At 44.0% G+C, this 20,689-nt stretch overlaps 1 protein-coding gene across 2 annotated transcripts in view; it reads left to right on the top strand.

Moving 5' to 3' along the window:
• Positions 1-20,689, top strand: part of adka (adenosine kinase a) — a 220,702-nt gene that overhangs the window by 174,671 nt on the left and 25,342 nt on the right. For both annotated transcript variants that reach the window (XM_062995561.1, XM_062995562.1), the window contains exons 8-9: positions 2,416-2,451; positions 20,049-20,163. In XM_062995561.1, coding sequence (XP_062851631.1) covers positions 2,416-2,451; positions 20,049-20,163 — 151 coding nt within the window. The remainder of the gene's footprint in view (positions 1-2,415; positions 2,452-20,048; positions 20,164-20,689) is intronic.

Genomic DNA, 20,689 nt, shown 5'->3' with positions numbered 1-20,689 from the left:
ACACTAACAGGAAAGATTACGAACCTCCTGACAGACAGAGACTGGAGGTGAGACTAGAACCCAGGTCTCCAGATCCTATGTTGTATAGTCTGGAGGAACGTACATATCGGATCGGGGCAGATGCTCAAAATTTGAGTACAGAGGTTTTGATCAAGGGTCAAAAAACTGAATTGGATTAGGGATGTTGTGGATTAGGATTTTTTTAAAGCTTGTTGGTAGTGTGAAAGCCACACAACTCCAAGGACCTGAAGGGACCTGGAGACCTAGATTCCAACCTCACCTCCGGTCACTGTATGTGAACACGTAGATTGTCATGTTCTCTTTTTAACCTGGTGTTCTTCCCACAGGCAGTGTGTTTTCCCACCTCCCAAACTACATGCCCACAGTAGGATTGGCTACTCTAAACATACAGGTTATCCATGAGAATGTAGGGTCCCACGAAGGTACTCTGAGGACTGGGTTCAATCCCCCATTATAACCCAAATACAGATTGGGTATGAGGTTCAAACCCCCATCATAACCCAGATACAGATTATCTTTGAAAATATAGGGGTCTCACTTCTCACTGAGGTACTTTGGTGATGGGGTTCAATCCCCCGTCATAATTCAAATACAGATTATCCATAGAAATACAGGGTCTTACAAAGGTACTCTAAAGATGGGTATGAGGTTAAATCCATTATCATAATCCAAATACAGATTACCTGTAAGAAAATAGGGTCTTTTGGTATGAGGTTCAATCCCCAATCATAACCCAAATACAGGATATCCATTAGAATATAGGGTTTTTACAAAGATACTTTGCGGATTGGCGTTCAATCCTCCATCATAACCCAAATACAGGTTATCTGTGAGAATATAGGGTCTCACAAAGGTATTTTGGGTACACTGAAGATGGGTATGAGGTTAAATCCTTCGTCATAATCCAAATACAGGTTATCTGTGAGAATAAAGGGTCTCACTATGGTACCCCAAGGATAGGGTTCAGTCCATTCAATCCCCCATCATAACCCAAATACAGGTTATCCATGAGAATATAGGGTCTCATAAAGGTACTCTGTAGATGGGTATGCGGTTAAATCCCCCATCATAACCCAAATACAGGATATCCTTGAGAATATAGGGTCTCACAAAGGTACTTTATTCTGTTATATAATTCGTATTTGGTTTATGGTGGGGGATTGAACCCCATCACCTTTGTGAGACCCTATCACAGATAAACCTGTATTTGGGTTATGATGGGGGATTGAACCTCATCCTCAGAGTACCTTTATAAGACCCTGTATTTAATGACCCAAATACAGATTATCCATGAGAATACAGGGTCTCACAAAGGTTCTTTGGTGATGGGGTTCAATCCAGCATCATAACCCAAATACAAACTATCTGTGAGAATTTAGGGTCTTATAAAGATATTTTTACAATGAGGTTCAATCCCCCATCATAATCCAAATACAGGTTATCCATTAGAATACAGGGTCTTATGAAGGTACTTTGGGTATAGGGTTTAATCCCCCATCATAACCCAAATACACATTATCTATGAGAATATAGGGTCTCACTGAGGTACTTTAAGAATGGGGTTAAATCCTCCATTATAGCACAAATACAGATTAACCATGGGAATATAGAGTCTTATAAAAGTATTTTGGGTATGAGGTTCAATTCCCAATCATAATCCAAATACAGTTCATCTATAGAATATAGGGTCTCACGAAGGTACTCTGAAGATGGGTATGAGGTTAAATCAATTATCATAACCCAAATACAGTCTTCCCAAAACAGCATGACTAGCGTAGAATCCTGGGACATCATCTACATGCTGATTTACAGTGTATTCATTTACTAATTCATTTATTAAATCAGTTACAATGTTATCATGTTTTTTATTTTATATTCTCTTGCCATATTTTTAAATATTGTTTTCTCTGTGTATGAAAGGTGCTATTTAAATAAACTTGCCTTGCCGGACTTGCCTAAAAAAGTGTGTGTGTGTGTGTAGCCCTGTGATGTTCTGGGGCAAGTATTTCCGGGTAGGCACTGGACCCGCTTTGAACCAGACCGAAATGAAACGGCTACAGAAGGAATTAACTGATCTATTAGTTTAAGTTGGTGCAACTGGTCATGCAGTGGTCTAGTCGAGATTATCTGTGTGTGATCTTCAGGTTCCACTGCTTATGTAAAGCATTAAAAAAGCATACACATTTATCCTGCGTGTCTTTTATTATGGAAAATATGAATACTGAAGCGATGCTGTGACGGTGCGAGCGAGGCTTCGTATACCATAGTGTGTGTGGGCTAAGTGGAATGCTATCATTGGTGTATAATTAAGCGTTTCTCTCTCTCTGTGTGTGTGTGTGTGTGTGTGTGTGTGTGTGTGTGTGCGTGCGTGCGTGCGTGTGCTTTGTTTTGCAGGAGGCCGGCACGTTTGCGCGGGAACAGGGCTTCAAGGTGAGTGGCCGTCGTCCCGCGCGCGCTAAACGCGTCCTGAAGGATTATTTTTCGCCTGATAATGAAGTTCTTTTTCGGACAGTGATTGACGCGCTATTATACTCCCTTGGCCCCCTCGCAGTGGTCGCCATAGCAACCTGGCAGTCGTCATGGTTTCTTTGTTCAGTCGGCGCTGGCGCTCTCGCGGCGCACACACACACACATCCACACTCGCGCACGCACACACACACACACACACACACACACATTCTCTGCTCTGTTCCCTTACACTCGCGCACACATTCTCGACTGCTAACACCACACACACACACACACACACACACACACACACTTTCCTCTCTCTCTCGCACACACACACACACACACTTTTTCTGACGCATTCCTCCTAGGCCTGCACCCAACATCGCCTACAGATGTTATTTATTGAATTTTGAGAATGCCTCTGGGAGGAGAAAAAGAGACATCCTGAGGGGCAGACTGAGCGCGGGCAGATCGCAGGCTGCAGTTGGCAGGTGGCTTTGTTAAAGGGCCCACCTTGTTAGCTTTATTAGGCTACGTGAGGATTCGCTGCTCAGCGCCGCCCCATTAACCCTCCGTCCCCCCTTGTCTCCATATCCCCTCATAAATACCGGATCTCCTCCTCCCGAGCCACGGAATATGTAAACACACCGATCATCCGTGTTAACACACAACATGTCAGAATAATAAGCTCTAATAGACTGACCAGATAATGCAAATGTAAAACTGACTCCCCTCTCAGGGGGGTGTCCTGGCCCCGTCCGTGTAAATTCATCTGGAAAGTAAATGTGAGTTTAAGAAAGATATGCTTAAATAATTGAAGCGGCTTATCCTTTTTCTGGCGGAGAGCTATCTGCTCGAATGTGTTTCTTCTCGGTATGAATAATTGTCTTTACTAGGATCACTCAAGGTGCGACGGACGTGACTGGAATGCAGAGCGGAGTCTGTTAGAGAGGGAGAGAGAGAGAGAGGGAGAAGAGGGTGAGGGCGGGAGAGACGGAAAGAGAAAGACAGGGAGAGAAACGGAGAGGAGGATAGGCTGGCGAGCTGGAGCGGGAACACAATGAAGGAGGGGTGAAGACTCTGCGCACAGTAAATATATAAACGGCCCCACTTGTGTAGATGCCACGCGAAAATATTTACATTTACTGCATTTAGTGACTTACAGTAGTGTGACAGTATATTATTTAAGCGATTGAGCGTTAAGGGCCTTGCTCAAGGGCCCAACAGTGGCAACTTTACAGCAGTGGGGCTTGAACCAGCGACTTTTTAATTACTAGTCTAGTACCTTAACCCTTTGATGCACAAGCTAAGCAAACCCCTTCTAATGCACAACATGGGTCAAAAATGACCCATATTCATCCATTCAAGAATATTTTCATATGCACATTTGTCAGTTATTCATGTATTTGCTGTCTTAGCTAATAAAAGCTATCTATACAAGAATATGTAAACAGCTAGCAAGCAAATAGTATTGGACATATTCAAGATTCAAGAGCCTAATCTTTGGTTGTCTTTCAAAAGATCAGTAAATATGTTTTTGACTACAAACATTTACAAATGTCAGTAGTTTCTGTCAAATTCCATAGTAAATACATAAGGGTCATTTTTGACCCATGTTGTGCATTAGAAGGGTAGTGATACAAAAATGATTTTTATTAAAAAAGCTAAAAATATAAAACTGAAATAAGGATTTGTGATGATCAAAAACAAGTTAATTGAAAAATTCATGGAAGCTTGAATGACGAAATTAATTTATTGCAAAGATATAGAAAATAAAAACTCAGTTGGGTCACTTTTGACCCAGGTTGTGCATCAAAGGGTTAACCACTAGGCTACACCTGCCCCGTAGACATACAGCTCATTTTAATCAAAACTAACATTTGAACCTGGTGGCCAGACTGGCAGCGTTTGGCATCCCACTGGCTTTGTTTTAATCACAGTCTTTATTAGTTGAATGGTAGCGGGTTTAGGGTTCCACTGGGACCATGACCTACATGGAGGCACTTTGTGTTGCAGGAATACATCCTGGACATGGTGCCGGTCAATCACATTGCATCACTAACACACCTACTTCTATTTACTCACTGACTCACTACAGAAACCAGAGTACCCGGGGGAAACCTACACGGACATAAAGAGAACATTCCAAACTCTGCACAGTGCATAAGTGAGGATTGAGCTCAGACGTTCAGGACCCTGATGCTGTGAGGCACTCTTACTACCCAAGTACCCTGTGTTAACCCTGTCTGTTATTGTACTATTATAAACCATGCATGCCAGTCACCAATTAACTTACTCACATTTCTTTCTCGAGAAAGCTCTACAGACACTCCTTACAGGTATTGATGGGAGGCAGGATGCAAATCCAGGTCCACAAGTCCCTAATGCATTTTATGCATTTTTAATTGTAATAATCATAAAAATCATGAGTTATTATTAACAATTATTATTATTTATTTTAGAAGGAGGGAAGTAAGTAGTGTGCAACACAAGCTGCATCTTATTCAGCATGCTACAGTTCTACAGTACAATTATTGGCACCCTTGGTGAAGATGGATAATAAGTCATGATATAATAATTAAACTCTTTATATCATTCAGTTACATTTTAGAAGGAGTAAATAATACACAAATAAGGGCCGCTCAGGTGGCGCAGCGGTTAAAACACACGCTGGAACCAGAGCTGGGATCTCGAATACATCGTATTGAATCTCAGCTCTGCCTGCCGGCTAAGGCTGAGCGGCCACATGAACAACGATTGGCCTGTTGTTCAGATATGGGTGGGACTAAGCCGGATAGGGTCTCTCTCATAACTAATGCAATTATGTACTCTGCTGGCTGATTGATGGCGCCTGTGCAGAGACGGGAAGAGAGTGCTCTCAGGGTGTGTCTGTCCGTACACAGTGCTGATCCGCATTACACTCGTCAAAGTGTAGGTGATGAGATGCATACGGCGGCTGCCCACGTGTCGGAGGGGGCGTGGGTTAGCTTCGTTCTCCTCAATCAGAGCAGGGATCGGCATTGGTGGAGAGGTATCATGACGCAATCGGGCAATTGGACGCGCTAAAAGGGAGAAAAAGGGAGAAAATGCATAAACATAATATAATAAAATAAATATAAAAAAGAATACACAAATAAAAGCTGAACAGCGCCTGGATTCATTACACACTAATTGGACTTGGTTCCGTTGGACGCTTATACAGAAAGAACCTAATCCTTAAAGATACGTATGGTCAAGGTTCCAAGGTCCCGGTAAACTCGTGAGGCTTCGTCTCATTGTGGATTCCTTAAAGTACCAGGAGATTTGTATAAAAATCTGGCTGTGTTTGCCATGGAGCTAAAACTGTATCGTGGTTTGATCTCCAAGCGAGACCATGACCATCAGAGCACGAGCCCAAATGTGTTTAATGTTTTATTAACCAGAAAATCAAGATTCTGCCCTGGTCAGTCCAGTCCTGAGTCAAACACCATCAACCAGTGTGATAAGCTGAAAAGGAGGATGACCCAGGAGTCTGGAGGATCAGAAGAGATTCTGATATTTTCCTCTGTATTATCTCGTCCCGTTAAGCATTCTAGCAGAAGACTCAGTGGTATTACATTGGAAAAAAGGGTTTTGCACAAAGTACTAAATTCAAGGGTGTCAATCACTGCTTTTACTTCAGTCTAGGTTTGTTTTTCATCGTATTTTTTGTGTGAAATCGAGTTAATTAACCAAAAACATTTTTCTAACCTTTTTTTCTAACCATTCTGCCAATCATTATGGTGCTAGCTGGTTTATTCTGTACAGAAGTATTAGGTTTGGGACGCAGCCAGTCTCCCTGTAGAGTGCACTTCAACACATGTATGAAGTCTTAATACGCACAGACTCACAATCATGGCTTAAAGTGCTAGAATCATGGACATCAGACCATCCTGTCATTAATAATAGGGTGATCAGGATCCTGATCAGGATAAATGGTGGTAAAACAGACAGTGAATGACCGAATAAATGAATGTTGAAGTAAATATTAAAATGATTGCTCACTTTGCTGGAGTAAATAGTCGCCCTATTAACTCGATTGTTAACAGATCATGAAAACGGAGCTGATTTGGATAAAAGTGAAACACGAGCGTGTTCGGGTTGATTCCCCTGAATGTTCATTTCTTTGGAGAACTGTATTCTGGCACCCTGAGGGACCTCCACACATCGGCTGCCTTTCCACATCAGCTAGTCAGGCAAACGGTTAAGCAGCACTCACACTGACACCACCAGATTGACTTTATGTGCTTGAATTCCCCCTGCTTATGCACACAGCACATACACCGATCAGCCATAACATTAAAACCACCTCCTCGTTTCTACACTCACTGTCCATTTTATCAGCTCCACTTACCATATAGAAGCACTTTGTAGTTCTACAATTACTGACTGTAGTCCATCTGTTTCTCTGCATGCTTTGTTAGCCCCCTTTCATGCTGTTCTTCAATGGTCAGGACCCCCACAGGACCACCACAGAGCAGGTATTATTTAGGTGGTGGATCATTCTCAACACTGCAGTGACACTGACATGGTGGTGGTGTGTTAGTGTGTGTTGTGCTGGTATGAGTGGATCAGACACAGCAGCACTGCTGGAGTTTTTAAACACCTCAATGTCACTGCTGGACTGAGAATAGTCCACCAACCAAAGATATCCAGCCAACAGCACCCTGCAGGCAATAGATGAGCGATCGTCTCTGACTTTACATCTACAAGGTGGACCAACTAGGTAGGAGCGTCTAATAGAGTGGACAGTGAGTGGACACGGTGTTTAAAAACTCCAGCAGCGCTGCTGTGTCTGATCCACTCATACCAGCACAACACACACTAACACACCACCACCATGTCAGTGTCACTGCAGTGCTGAGAATGATCCACCACCTAAATAATACCTGCTCTGTAGTGGTCCTGAAAGCAGGTTAAAAAAGTATGTAGAGAAACAGATGGACTACAGTCAGTAATTGTAGAACTACAAAGTGCTTCTATATGTGGAGCTGATAAAATAGACAGGTGGTTTTAATGTTATGGCTGATCGGTGTATATATTTAATTATGGCTGTACGTCCTGGTAAAGTTGAGTTTTTTTTTGTTTTTTTTACACATGCGTACCAGTGCTGTCGGCCACCCTGATAAAGTGCGTTTATTCACACTTTTTCTTCGCAACAGCGGCGTAGCGAATACGCATTTATGATACATTTCCCAGAGGTCTTTTCACCGTCCTCCAGCGTGTTCAGGTCAATTGTGAGAGATGTGTATGAAATCAGCGGCTCTAAACAAGTGCAAATCAAACAGATCTGCTCGGCTCGGATGAAATCCCTGTTGCTCAGCGATGGAGGCTTGTTAATAAATCAATTTACATCTCAAGAAGGTAGATAAGAGTGTGTTATTTTTCTCCCGTATTGAACCATCATTAGAGCGGGCGGGCACTGTGATCTGATCCTCATCTGTTATGCTTAAATAGCGTTGGATGTTGAATCCGCCCCAGGCTAATTGAATGTTCACTTGGCTGCTGTTCCTCCAACAGATTACAGTGCTTTTTATTAGCTTAATATGGATACAGAATTGGACCTCCCTAATAAGGGTGGCTATCCCCCCCCCCTTTTTTTATTACTATTGGTTCTTTCATGGTTATTAAAGGAGATGATTATCACTGACCACAGCCCTTTTTATTAACTGACGAAAAGCACTGAAGGACGTGGGGGGGGGGGCGTTACGGAGACAGATAAGCGTAATTAGGCCAGTCCGAGTGTTTGTGTTGGCAGAAGTTTGTCTGGCGATATCCTTGATCTACCGAATATAAAAAAAGATATTGAGTAGGCAGAAGTAGACAACTGAATATGCTAATGTGCGTCAGACAGTCAGGCCAAGGCTGCGTGGATTGTAAATATGAATATAAATATAGGCGGTTCAGATCGGAGTGACCGTGTGTCATAAAATTATGCACAGCCGAAGAAAAATACATTTTAAAAAAGCCTGAATTGAGGTACAGAATAATCAGCATGAAATCTGATTAAGAAATTTGCATTAATCCCATAATGTGAAAATAGAGGAAAACTTTGAGTCATGAAACAGTAAGTAATTTGATTTATATGAGAAATAGTGAGTCTTTAATATCAGTCATGGACAATTTAGTGTCTCCGGTTCACCTCACTTACACGTTTTTGCTGTGGTGTGACGTCATGTCCTGTGTTGTGACATCATGTCCTGTGCTGTAAAATCATGTTTCTTGCTGTGACATCATGTCCAGTGGTGTGACATCACATTCTGTGGTGTGACATCATGTGTTGTGGTGTGACTTCATATCTTGTGGTGTGACGTCATGTCCTTGGTGTGACGTCATTTCCAGAGGTGTGACATCATGGCCTATGGTGTGACATCATATCCTTTGGTGTGACATCATGTCCTCAGTGCGACATCACTTCCTGTGGTGTGACATCACGTCCTCAGTGTGACATCACGTCCTGTGGTGTGACATCAAGTCCTCAGTGTGACATCACGTCCTGTGGTGTGACATCAAGTCCTCAGTGTGACATCACGTCCTGCGGTGTGGCATCATGTCCTGTGGTGTGATATAACGTCCTGTGGTGTGACATCATGTCCTTGGTGTGATGTCATGTCCTGTGGTGTGAAGTCACGTCCTGCGGTTCGACATTATGCCCTGCGGTGTGACATCATGTTCCGCACTGTGACATCATGTCCGGGGGCGTGACATCACATTCTGTGGAAACTGGAGTTTCACACAGACACGGGGAGAACATGCAAACTCCACACAGAAAGGACCTGGATTGATCCACCTGGGAATCGAACCCAGGACCTTCTTGCTGTGAGGCCACCGAGCCGCCCAACTGGGAATTAAAATAAGAATATTTAAACGAGTCGTCGTATTTAATGTATTAAAGACCTTTCCCTAAAATGGACATAGAGTGACATTTAAAATTCATCTAGAGGACGCTCAGGGGACGCAGCAGTCCCCTTACATTAGCCTAAAATATATGCACCTCCACAGGACCATGGAACGCATTAACAGGTTCCTCATACATCCTTATGGGAAAAAATACCTTAAAACTCAACCTCTTTTAAACTCAACGCCGCTCCCACAACCAACTGTCGAGTTTCAAGGTACCGCCGTATAGGGAACTTTCACAGGCCGGGTCTCTAAACCGCCACCTTTCAGCATGAAGGGCATAGATCAAACGTACACGGCTAGGATTTCTCGTTCTATGTTTCACTCCCTTTTCATGTCCCATCCACACAATGCGAGTCAGAAACGCGACTCCTGGTGTAAAACAGCTCTTTCCTGAAGAGAGAGAAAAGACAGGGGGTGTTTCATTACACACACAGGGGAGTCTGCGTGAGAGCCAGAATGAGGGATTTGAACACAACCACTCGCAGAGCTTGTAAAAGCTGAGAGCTCTGTTAAATGTATTCAGGCCGAGACAAACGCGCGCTGAAAAGCAGATGTTTCGGCAGGAATCCGCCGAGCCTGAGCCGGAGGATAAAGGCATCCCTCACCGAGCCCCCCTCCCACCACCACTTTTAAACGTATTCATCCATCTATCTCTCATTTCCTTCTCGCTCACCGACATCTGCGAACACAATCGGCGTCGACCCTGCTCGCCATTTTAATTCTGGTTACAGTGTAAGAGAACGTGACTCTCATTAGCAGACCTGGAACACCTCTGCACCTCCCTTTTTCATCCTTCCCTTCTTAAATCCTCAATTAATTTGGGAGGAGAACTGAACCTATTAAAAAAGGAGGCGGACTGTTAGGTGTGGAGTGTTTGAAAGCGGGAAGGTGGGGGGACTGTTTGTATTTGCCTCCCCGCCTGGCTCTCCGAGGCTCGTCTTTAGACAGCTACGTGCCGGTGTAAAAGCACGGCATACGCCTGAGGGACTGGAAAAAGCTCCAACGTCTGTTCACTTTGATCTGAATATCAGCTGTCAGAGCTCCTCTCGTAATTAACCCATCAAGACGCATCACAGACCTGATCCGCTAGAACGGCAGGAGAAAAGAAAGGATATGCTGGGGGAATACAGACATTATGCTCGGGGAAAGAAGACCCCAGTGCTTCACTTTTCCAACTGGAACACTAAAATACAGCGTGGCTCCCTGAACACAACTGTATTGTTTCATCAATATTTAATCCTAGTCCATTTAACAAAGCATGGTGAACCATAACTTTTATAAGCTATCAAAAGAGGAACCTTTGTCTGGACCAGTGTTTCACCGTCTACTGTACATAATATTCCACACCAGCTCAGACTGAAGAAGTCATTCGGATTGAGTGATGAAACGTATCTCTACAACAAACTTGTGTCCAGATGAACTGATTCAACTTTGTGGATTTGTGTACCTGTATTATTGAGCATGCATCAACATAATATTGTGAACAAAATCAAGAAATCTGGGGAATTTCAGACTGTGTAGAGCAAGATCAGAAACCTTTGGCTTGGAGGCCTGTAGATGCCTAAATAAAGTAAATTATACAAATTGTAAAACAAACTACACTTAAGCACTTATGCTTGATTGAGGTAATTATATAAAAAGTACAACACCTAAGCTATTAAATCTAGCAAAATAATACATTTAAAAATACAAAGCAAGGCCGCTAAGGTGTCGCAGCGGTCAAAACACACGCTGAAACCAGAGCTGGGATCTCAAAGACATCATATTTAATCTCAGCTCTGCCTGCCGGCTGGGCTGAGCAGCCACATGAACGACGATTGGCCTGTTGTTCAGAAATGGCCGGGACTAAGCCGGATGGGGTCTCTCTCTCATGACTGATGCAGTTACGACCTCTGCTGGCTGATTGATGGCGCCTGCACAGAGATGAGAAAATAGTGCTCTCAGGGTGTGTCTCTCTGTACACAACGCTGAGCTGCACTGCACTCGTCAAAGTGTAGGTGATAAGATGCATACAGCTGCTGCCCACATGTCATAGGGGGCGTGGGTTAGCTTCGTTCTCCTCAATCAGAGCGGGGATCAGCATTGGTGGAGAGGAAGCGTGACTCAATCGGGCAATTGGACGCGCTAAAAAAAGAGAGAAGGGAGAAAATGCATAAACAAAATATATTAATTTAAACTGTTCAACTGATTAATAAGGAATCAATAATAACAATGAGTGATATCAGGTCTGAGAAACTTTCATCTGCACTACATTAAAGTATGTGGACACCTTAATATCACTTAAATATCACACTGTTTTAACAGCCTTTACTCTACTGAAGCTTTCACTAGATTCTTTAAAACACGACTATGGATAATGAGCCACAGAGCATAAAGTGGTATTATTTTCAGCTTGAAATGGAAACCTTATATATGAATCTCTTAAAAACATTGGGTTATTGTGCCAACTATGCTTACAAGGGTAGTTTGGAACTCGGTGGTGAACGCTGCAGCCTAGAACAGCTGCTTCGACACTTTTAGCACGTGTGGCCTATCACTTTCAGAAAGCTTCCCAATTTACACACGCAACCTCCACGCGCCGCGAGCTACGGCTGACTGCACGACTGCTACAGCTCGCCCGCACCCGTCATTCACACGTAACGTGTTGGTGATGAGGAACCGTACTAGAAGCTCAAATGGGAAATATGGTCGTACCATCTGCACCAGCAGCCAAGGTGGCAACGTAGCACACGCTGTTTGGTGTCAGATCCTGGTCGTGGGGTTTGAGGTTCATATCACGCAGCATTTACACCATAACGCTCATTGTTAAATGTTGTGCTGGAATTTGCTCTAATGAGGCACATTTGTTTACCCTTAGTGTGGTTTTGGTTTGGATGTTTTTCATGTACTGGTAAATAAGTACATTTATGAGTACATGGTCCTTGATAACTCGTACATACCACAATTCTGGAGAAGTTGGGACATTTTTATTAACCCATCAAGACGCATCACAGACCTGATCCACTAGAACGACACAAGAAAAGATGGGCCTTTGGGGGGGCATACATTTACATTTTCAGTATTTAGCAGATGCTTTTATCCAAAGCGACTTACAGTACTGTGACAGTGTATTGTCTAAGCAACTGAGGGTTAAGGGCCTTGCTCAAGGGCCCAACAGTGGCAACTTGGCAGTGGTGGGTCTTGAACCAGCGACCTTTTGATTACTAGTCCAGTACCTTACCCACTAGGCTACAACTGCCCCAGACATTATGCTTGGGGAAATAAGACACCATAAACCATAACTGTTTAATAAGGTTTTATAATCAATAGTAACAATCAGTGATAGCAGGTCAGGGGAACTTTCGTCTGAACCGATCTTTTACCCTCTACCGTACATAATATTGTGAATAGATTCAGGGAAACCAAAGAAATCCAGACTGTGTAGGGCAAGGTCAAAAACCTTTGGTTTGAACAGACAGAGTGAGAAATCCTCAGCTTATTAATTTAACCTGTTATCTGTTTAAAAAGGAATTAATAGTAACAGTTAGTGGGCCGCTCAGGTGACGCAGCGGTAAAAACACGCTGGAACCAGAGCTGGATCTCGAATACATCGTATCGAATCTCAGCTCTGCCTGCCGGCTAAGGCTGAGCGGCCACATGAACAATGATTGGCCTGTTGTTCAGATGGACGGGACTAAGCCGGATGGGGTCTCTCTCTCATGACTAATGCAGTTACGACCTCTCCTGGCTGATTGATGGCGCCTGCACAGAGATGAGAAAAGAGTGCTGTCAGGGTGTGTCTCTCCGTACACAACGCTGAGCTGCACTGCACTCGTCAAAGTGTAGGTGATAAGATGCATACGGCTGCTGCCCACATGTCACAGGGGGCATGGGTTAGCTTTGTTCTCCTCAATCAGAGCGGGGATCGGCATTGGTGGAGAGAAGGCATGATGCAATTGGACGCTCTAAAAGGGGAGAAAATGTATAAAGAAAAATTAGTAACAGTTAGTGATAACAGGTCAGAGGAACTTGCGTCTGTTTAATATTAAAACTTGAACTGATGAATCTTGTGTAACCAGTAACTACCGTTCCTGTCATGAATGTAACCAAAGTGTTAAACATGACATTAAAATCCTCATTAATAAATAAAATCATTTTTAGATTGTACCTGTGCAGCTTGTGCTGGTCCTGTCAGCTGACCCTGCGGCCGCGCAGCCACAGACTCATTTGTTGTGTCCAGTCAGCTGATACGGTAAAATTAGAAGGTTTTTATAGAGCCCGTGGAACTGATAACCCTCCCAAAACCAAATTAAATCCCGTCTGCAGCCGGGTCCTGCCGTAGGCCAGTTCTGTCTGGAGTGTTTCTGCAGAGGTTATGATTATCTGCTGGGTTTTAAATCTGCTCAGTACGCCAGCGCCGGTCCTAATAGGAACACAGTGTTAACCTTCCCCAAAGCTGCCTCTGTTAATGATTACATCCATATTTATGAAGACACTTTACACTGAGGAAAATCTTTTAGCGCTGTTTCAATTAATGCAGATTGTTACTTACACCCGGGCCGACGTTTGACAGTTTATTAAATCATTTACGTTGAATTTGTCCTCATTAAAACCCTTTTTCTTTTGTTGCTGACCTCGGCTAATGTGCCAGCAAAATTAAAGTATTAAATGGTAGTCGGATAGACGAAGGGTGGGCCATGTAGGTCTGTTTCTCACCGAGCACACGGGGGTCATCAAAATCTGCTTTTAAAAGGGTTTTACACTTCATTACCACCATTACACTGCAGGTAAAATGTTTTCAGGTATTTTTAATTGACGAGAGATTTATATTATTTATGAAAAACTGTGTAATCCAATATAGGTCACCGTTATATACTAATCAGCCAGCAGTATACACCGACCAGGCATAACATTATGACCACTGACAGGCGAAGTGAATAACACTGATTATCTCTTCATCACGGCACCCGTTAGTGGGGGGGATATATTAAACACTAAGTGAACATTTTATCCTCAAAGTTGATGTTAGAAGCAGAAAAAATTGACGAGTGTGAGGTTTTACATTTACATTTTCAGCATTTAGCAGATGCTTTTATCCAAAGTGACTTACAGTATTGTGACAGTATACAATCTAAGCAATTGCGGGTTAAGGGCCTTGCTCAAGGGCCCAACAGTGACATCCTGGCAGAGGTGAGGCTTGAACTGGCAACCTTCTGATTACTGGACCCCAGTACCTTAGCCACTAGGCTACAACTACCCTATTGATTTGAGTGAGTTTGACGAGGGCCAAATTGTGATGGCTAGACGACTGGGTCAGAGCATCTCCAAAACTGCAGCTCTTGTGGGGTGTTCCCAGTCTGCAGTGGTCAGTATCTATCAAAAGTGTTCAAAGGAATGAAGAGTGGTAAACCGGCGACAGGGTCATGGGTGGCCAAGGCTCATTGATGCAGGTGAGCGAAGGCTGGCCTGTGTGGTCCGATCCAAGTCGAGGAGGAGCCAGGAGCATGTACATTTATATTTTCGGCATTTAGCAGGCTCTTTTATCCAAAGCTTATAGTTGTGACAGTACACAATCTAAGCAACTGAGGGTTAAGGGTCTTGCTCAAGGGCCCAACAGTGACAACCTGGCAGAGGTGGGGCTTGAATCGGCAACCTTCAGATTCTTAGTCTAGTACCTTAACCGCTAGGCTACAGCTGCAATATGTAGAAATGTGTGTACAGTCACTGTTAGACGTTATTGCACTTGCGAAGGTCGTGTATAATATATAAACAATGGCAGTGGAATTTATTGTACATAGCATAGGCATATGTGATGTGTACAACAAAGTACCTGAAACTTAAGGGCCTTGCTTAAGGACCCAATAGCAGCAGGGCTTGTACCCTTATCCTTCTGATCAATAGCCCAGTACCTAAACCTCTGAGCCACTGTTAAACCATCCATGATAATGTATCTGAGCATAATCAGACCTGAACACTTAGGACTGAAATCTAAACTACGCCCATGGTGGACCCATACCGAATCCAATAACCGTAATGTGTTTATGTAGGGACATTATCCAGCGTGAGCTCGGATGAATTTGGAAGCGCCGCAGTAGGTTGATTAAGTCTGGTCTTTAGCATGCTAATTAAGCTTGGCCGGGCTTCTCCGTGAGCGCTAGAGTGTTTTTTGGTAGGTGCAAGAGGGGGCTGGAGAGGTGTGGAAGCAGCTGGTCCTGCCTGGGAAACTGCACACACGCCTCCGTTTAACGGCGCTGTCAGGGCCCGCCGGCTGCCGCCGCCGCCGAGCAGCTTCTGCTTTCTGCTCCTGGCACGGACGCGAGTGGACATGTGACAGACTCGGTGCTTTGGCAGGGCCGCACACCGCTTCAGCCTCTCTGACTGGGGCTTTGTGTGAAGGTGTGTGAAGGGGTGGGGGGTAGGTTTGGGGTGCATGTAGATGTGAGAGAGGGGGGATTAGAACCTCACAGCTCACAACACCCTCACCTCCCTGCACTAGACCCCACTCGGCACCCCACCCCCCTACACTCCTTCTGTCCAGTGCCAGCTGGGAGATGTGAGGATTAGGAAATGCAGATGATCTCACCCAGCTCCCTAAATGTATCTCTAACACACACACACACACAGACCTTTTCAAAGTCCACTTATCCCCCCGTCCTCCTTCTCTGTTGATTATGAAAGAGGTTCCTGAAACACACTAAACTCTCCAAAGTTTAAGTCTATCATGCAATAATTAATTCATTCGTTGTTTGTTTTACCACCGCTTTACCGAGGGCAGTTATAGCTTAGTGGTTAAGGTACTGGACCAGTAATCAGAAGGCTGCCGGTTCAAGCCTCTCCACTGCCAGGTTGCCACTGTTGGGCCCTTGAGCAGGGCCCTCAACCCTCAATTGCTTAGATTGTATACTGTCACAGTAATGTAAGTCGCTTTGGATAAAAGCCTCTGCTAAATGCCGATGATGTAAATGTAAATGGTCAGGGTCACAATGGGTCCGATTCATTGGGTGAATGGCAAGAAACACTCAGAACAGGTCACCAGGCCATCACAGGGCAAACACACACACACACACACACCTGACTGCACCTGGAGAACACCCACGCAGGCACGGGAAGAACATGCAAACTCCACACAGCCGAGGAATCGATCCCAGGCCTTTCTTGCTGTGAGGCCGAAGCGTTACACACTGTGCCACCCCCTGCTATAATTCATTCAATGTCATTAATTACATGAGATGGCTAAGTGGGTAGCACTGTCACCTCACAGCAAGAAGGTCCCCAGGTTCGATCCCCAGGTGGGGTGGTCCGGGTCCTTTTTGTGTGGAGTTTGCATGTTCTCCCTCTGTTATAATAACAGAAAACCACATTACGTCTATATTCATAGCACCTCAGTAAATATACTTATATATATACAGTGTATCACAAAAGTGAGTACACCCCTCACATTTCTGCAAATATTTCATTATATCTTTTCATGGGACAACACTATAGACATGAAACTTGGATATAACTTAGAGTAGTCAGTGTACAACTTGTATAGCAGTGTAGATTTACTGTCTTCTGAAAATAACTTAACACACAGCCATTTATGTCTAAATAGCTGGCAACATAAGTGAGTACACCCCACAGTGAACATGTCCAAATTGTGCCCAAATGTGTCGTTGTCCCTCCCTGGTGTCATGTGTCAAGGTCCCAGGTGTAAATGGGGAGCAGGGCTGTTAAATTTGGTGTTTTGGGTACAATTCTCTCATACTGGCCACTGGATATTCAACATGGCACCTCATGGCAAAGAACTCTCTGAGGATGTGAGAAATAGAATTGTTGCTCTCCACAAAGATGGCCTGGGCTATAAGAAGATTTCTAACACCCTGAAACTGAGCTACAGCATGGTGGCCAAGGTCATACAGCGGTTTTCCAGGACAGGTTCCACTCGGAACAGGCTTCGCCAGGGTTGACCAAAGAAGTTGAGTCCACGTGTTCGGCGTCATATCCAGAGGTTGGCTTTAAAAAATAGACACATGAGTGCTGCCAGCATTGCTGCAGAGGTTGAAGACGTGGGAGGTCAGCCTGTCAGTGCTCAGACCATACGCCGCACACTGCATCAACTCGGTCTGCATGGTCGTCATCCCAGAAGGAAGCTGACGCACAAGAAAGCCCGCAAACAGTTTGCTGAAGACAAGCAATCCAAGAACATGGATTACTGGAATGCCCTGTGGTCTGACGAGACCAAGATAAACTTGTTTGGCTCAGATGGTGTCCAGCATGTGTGGCGGCGCCCTGGTGAGAAGTACCAAGACAACTGTATCTTGCCTACAGTCAAGCATGGTGGTGGTAGCATCATGGTCTTGGGCTGCATGAGTGTTGCTGGCACTGGGGAGCTGCAGTTCATTGAGGGAAACATGAATTCCAACATGTACTGTGACATTCTGAAACAGAGCATGATCCCCTCCCTTCGAAAACTGGGCCTCATGGCAGTTTTCCAACAGGATAACGACCCCAAACACAACCTCCAAGATGACAACTGCCTTGCTGAGGAAGCTGAAGGTAAAGGTGATGGACTAAACCCAATTGAGCACCTGTGGCGCATCCTCAAGTGGAAGGTGGAGGAGTTCAAGGTGTCTAACATCCACCAGCTCCGTGATGTCATCATGGAGGAGTGGAAGAGGATTCCAGTAGCAACCTGTGCAGCTCTGGTGAATTCCATGCCCAGGAGGGTTAAGGCAGTGCTGGATAATAATGGTGGTCACACAAAATATTGACACTTTGGGCACAATTTGGACATGTTCACTGTGGGGTGTACTCACTTATGTTGCCAGCCATTTAGACATTAATGGCTGTGTGTTGAGTTATTTTCAGAAGACAGTAAATCTACACTGCTATACAAGTTGTACACTGACTACTCTAAGTTATATCCAAGTTTTATTTCTATAGTGTTGTCCCATGAAAAGATATAATAAAATATTTGCAGAAATGTGAGGGGTGTACTCACTTATGTGATACACTGTATATATATATATATATATATATATATATATATATATATATTGTTTATGAATTTTCTCCCCTTTTTCTCCCTTTTAGTGCGTCCAATTGCCCGATTGCCTCATTCTTCCTCTCCACTAATGCCGACCCCCTCTCTGATTTGAGAAGAATGAAGCTAACCCACGCTCCCTCAGACACGCGCGGGCAACAGCCGTATGCATTTTTTCACCTGCACTAGGCGAGTGCTAGTGCGGATCAGCCCTGTGTACGGAGAGACACACCCTGATCAACGCACTCTTTCCCCGCCCCTGCATCAGTAATGAGGAGATCCTATCTGGCTTACTAATACCCCACCCCTATATGAACAACAGGCCAATCGTTGTTCATGTGGCCGCTCAGCCCAGCCGGATGGTAGAGCTGAGATTGGATACGATGTATTCGAGATCCCAGCTCCGGTGTGCTAGTGTGTGTTTTGACCGCTGCGCCATCTGAGCGGATAATAATTATACTTTTAATGTGTTTTATTAAGTGATTAATTATTCATAGCCACACCTTTAGTAGAATTTAAGTCATTGAAATGTAAGAATAGAATCTTTTTTGACAACTTTAACATGTTTAAGCCACTTTGTTTGGGTAAATTTTTGTAGGGGGGTTCCCCTTGTAATCATTCATGTTGAAAGGGGCACAAGATGGTCTAGAGCTCTCCTTGTCCACACTGTAGGTTGTGCAAGCAGGGTAGTTTTAGTCAGGAATTAGAAATGAGTAGGTTGGGAGATAAATCCCCTTATTTAGCTGAGCTTTTATACACTTACGTTTACTGCCCTGCCAGTATACTCAGGTCCACTGATGCTGGCCTTCTTGCCTCCCCTACTTTCAGACTGGTCTTGGCAGGGGGTAGATCTTTCAGTGTCATGGACCCTAAACTTTGGAACTCTTTAACACAATCTCTCCATCTCTGCTCCTCACTTTCATCCCTTAAAACTCAACTTAAAACATACCTGTTTTCTAAATATGTTCATCAGTTCCCACCTGTAAACAGCTAAAAATGCTTTCCTGTAAAGCGACCCTGAGTATGAGAAAGGCGCTATATAAATCTAACTTCTTATTATTATTAATCTTATTATTATTATTATTATGAATCAGATGAAGATTGGACCTTATTTTCCAAGTAACTTATTAAAAGCCAATTTAGGCACCCAGGTGGCACAGCGGGATATTCCGCTAGCACACCAGCGCCGAGATTCTGAAACTCGGCATTGCCATCGGTCGGCTGGGCGCCATCTTGCGGGCATAGTTGGCAGTGCCTGCAGCAGATACTAAATGGCCACCGTATCTGCTGGGGGGGGATGACTGGACTATGTGTGGGTAGGTGAGTCTTTTTAAACGCTGTGTAAGGACCCTGATTGGCGGAAGAAACGCCTGTGCAGAATGCAGGGGTGAGAAGAGGAGGGCTGTGCACATGTCGAAAGAGGCGTGGACAGCGACGTGCTCTCCTCGGATGCAATCTGGTATCTCTCAGCAGCGGAAGACAAAATGAGTGCGCTAAATCGGGAGGAAAATGCATTAAAAAAAGGCAATTTAATTTTAACAAAACTGCAAACATGTATGATATTATGCTGCAGTCTTTTTTATTGGGATGTCTTTATCGTCCTTTGATATGAGACCTGTGCACTAAAATCAAGAATTTGTTCTTTTTGCAGACGAAGGACATCAAGGAGATCGCCAAAAAGGCCCAGAACTTACCCAAGACCAACAAGAAGAGGCAGAGAGTTGTGGTCTTCACTCAGGGGAAGGACGGCACTGTAATGGCCAGTGGTATGTGACCACATGACAAGCACACAGTACCGAGTAAATGTTGAGTGAGGAAAAAGAACAACATACACAACATATTTTATATATAAATAACAGAAAATAATGTGATAAAATGCAAGTGATGATATAGGGTGCGTTCAAACAACCTAGTGAGCTGCCTTTCTGCCTACTGCCTACCTGATCAGCTGCCTCAGTAGAGAGGATTCTAATAAGACATTGAACTCATACGGCAGATTATTTAGACGCATTACAAGTGCTTTGGCAACTGTTGTGTTAATTGCTGGAAATGCGATGGGGAAAAGAGTAAAGCAAGTTTTCCAGCAGCTAACAGGACAGGTGATTTTTGGTACTGTTTGGGGACCTGGGGATCAAACAGCATATTTATGCCTCATTGTGAATACTGGCTATTCACAAGCGGCCTCTAAAAGTTTATAGGGTTCATGTTTTTCACTAAAAACGGTTTATAGGGTTCATGGCATTAAAATAATATAAAATTGATGTTCTGAGGGCCGTGAATACAGCACATAAT

This window comes from Trichomycterus rosablanca, chromosome 5, assembly GCF_030014385.1.
Source record: "Trichomycterus rosablanca isolate fTriRos1 chromosome 5, fTriRos1.hap1, whole genome shotgun sequence".
Taxonomy (NCBI): domain Eukaryota; kingdom Metazoa; phylum Chordata; class Actinopteri; order Siluriformes; family Trichomycteridae; genus Trichomycterus; species Trichomycterus rosablanca.
Note: the sequence above shows the minus strand (reverse complement) of the source record. Positions and strands in the feature narration are given on the sequence as shown.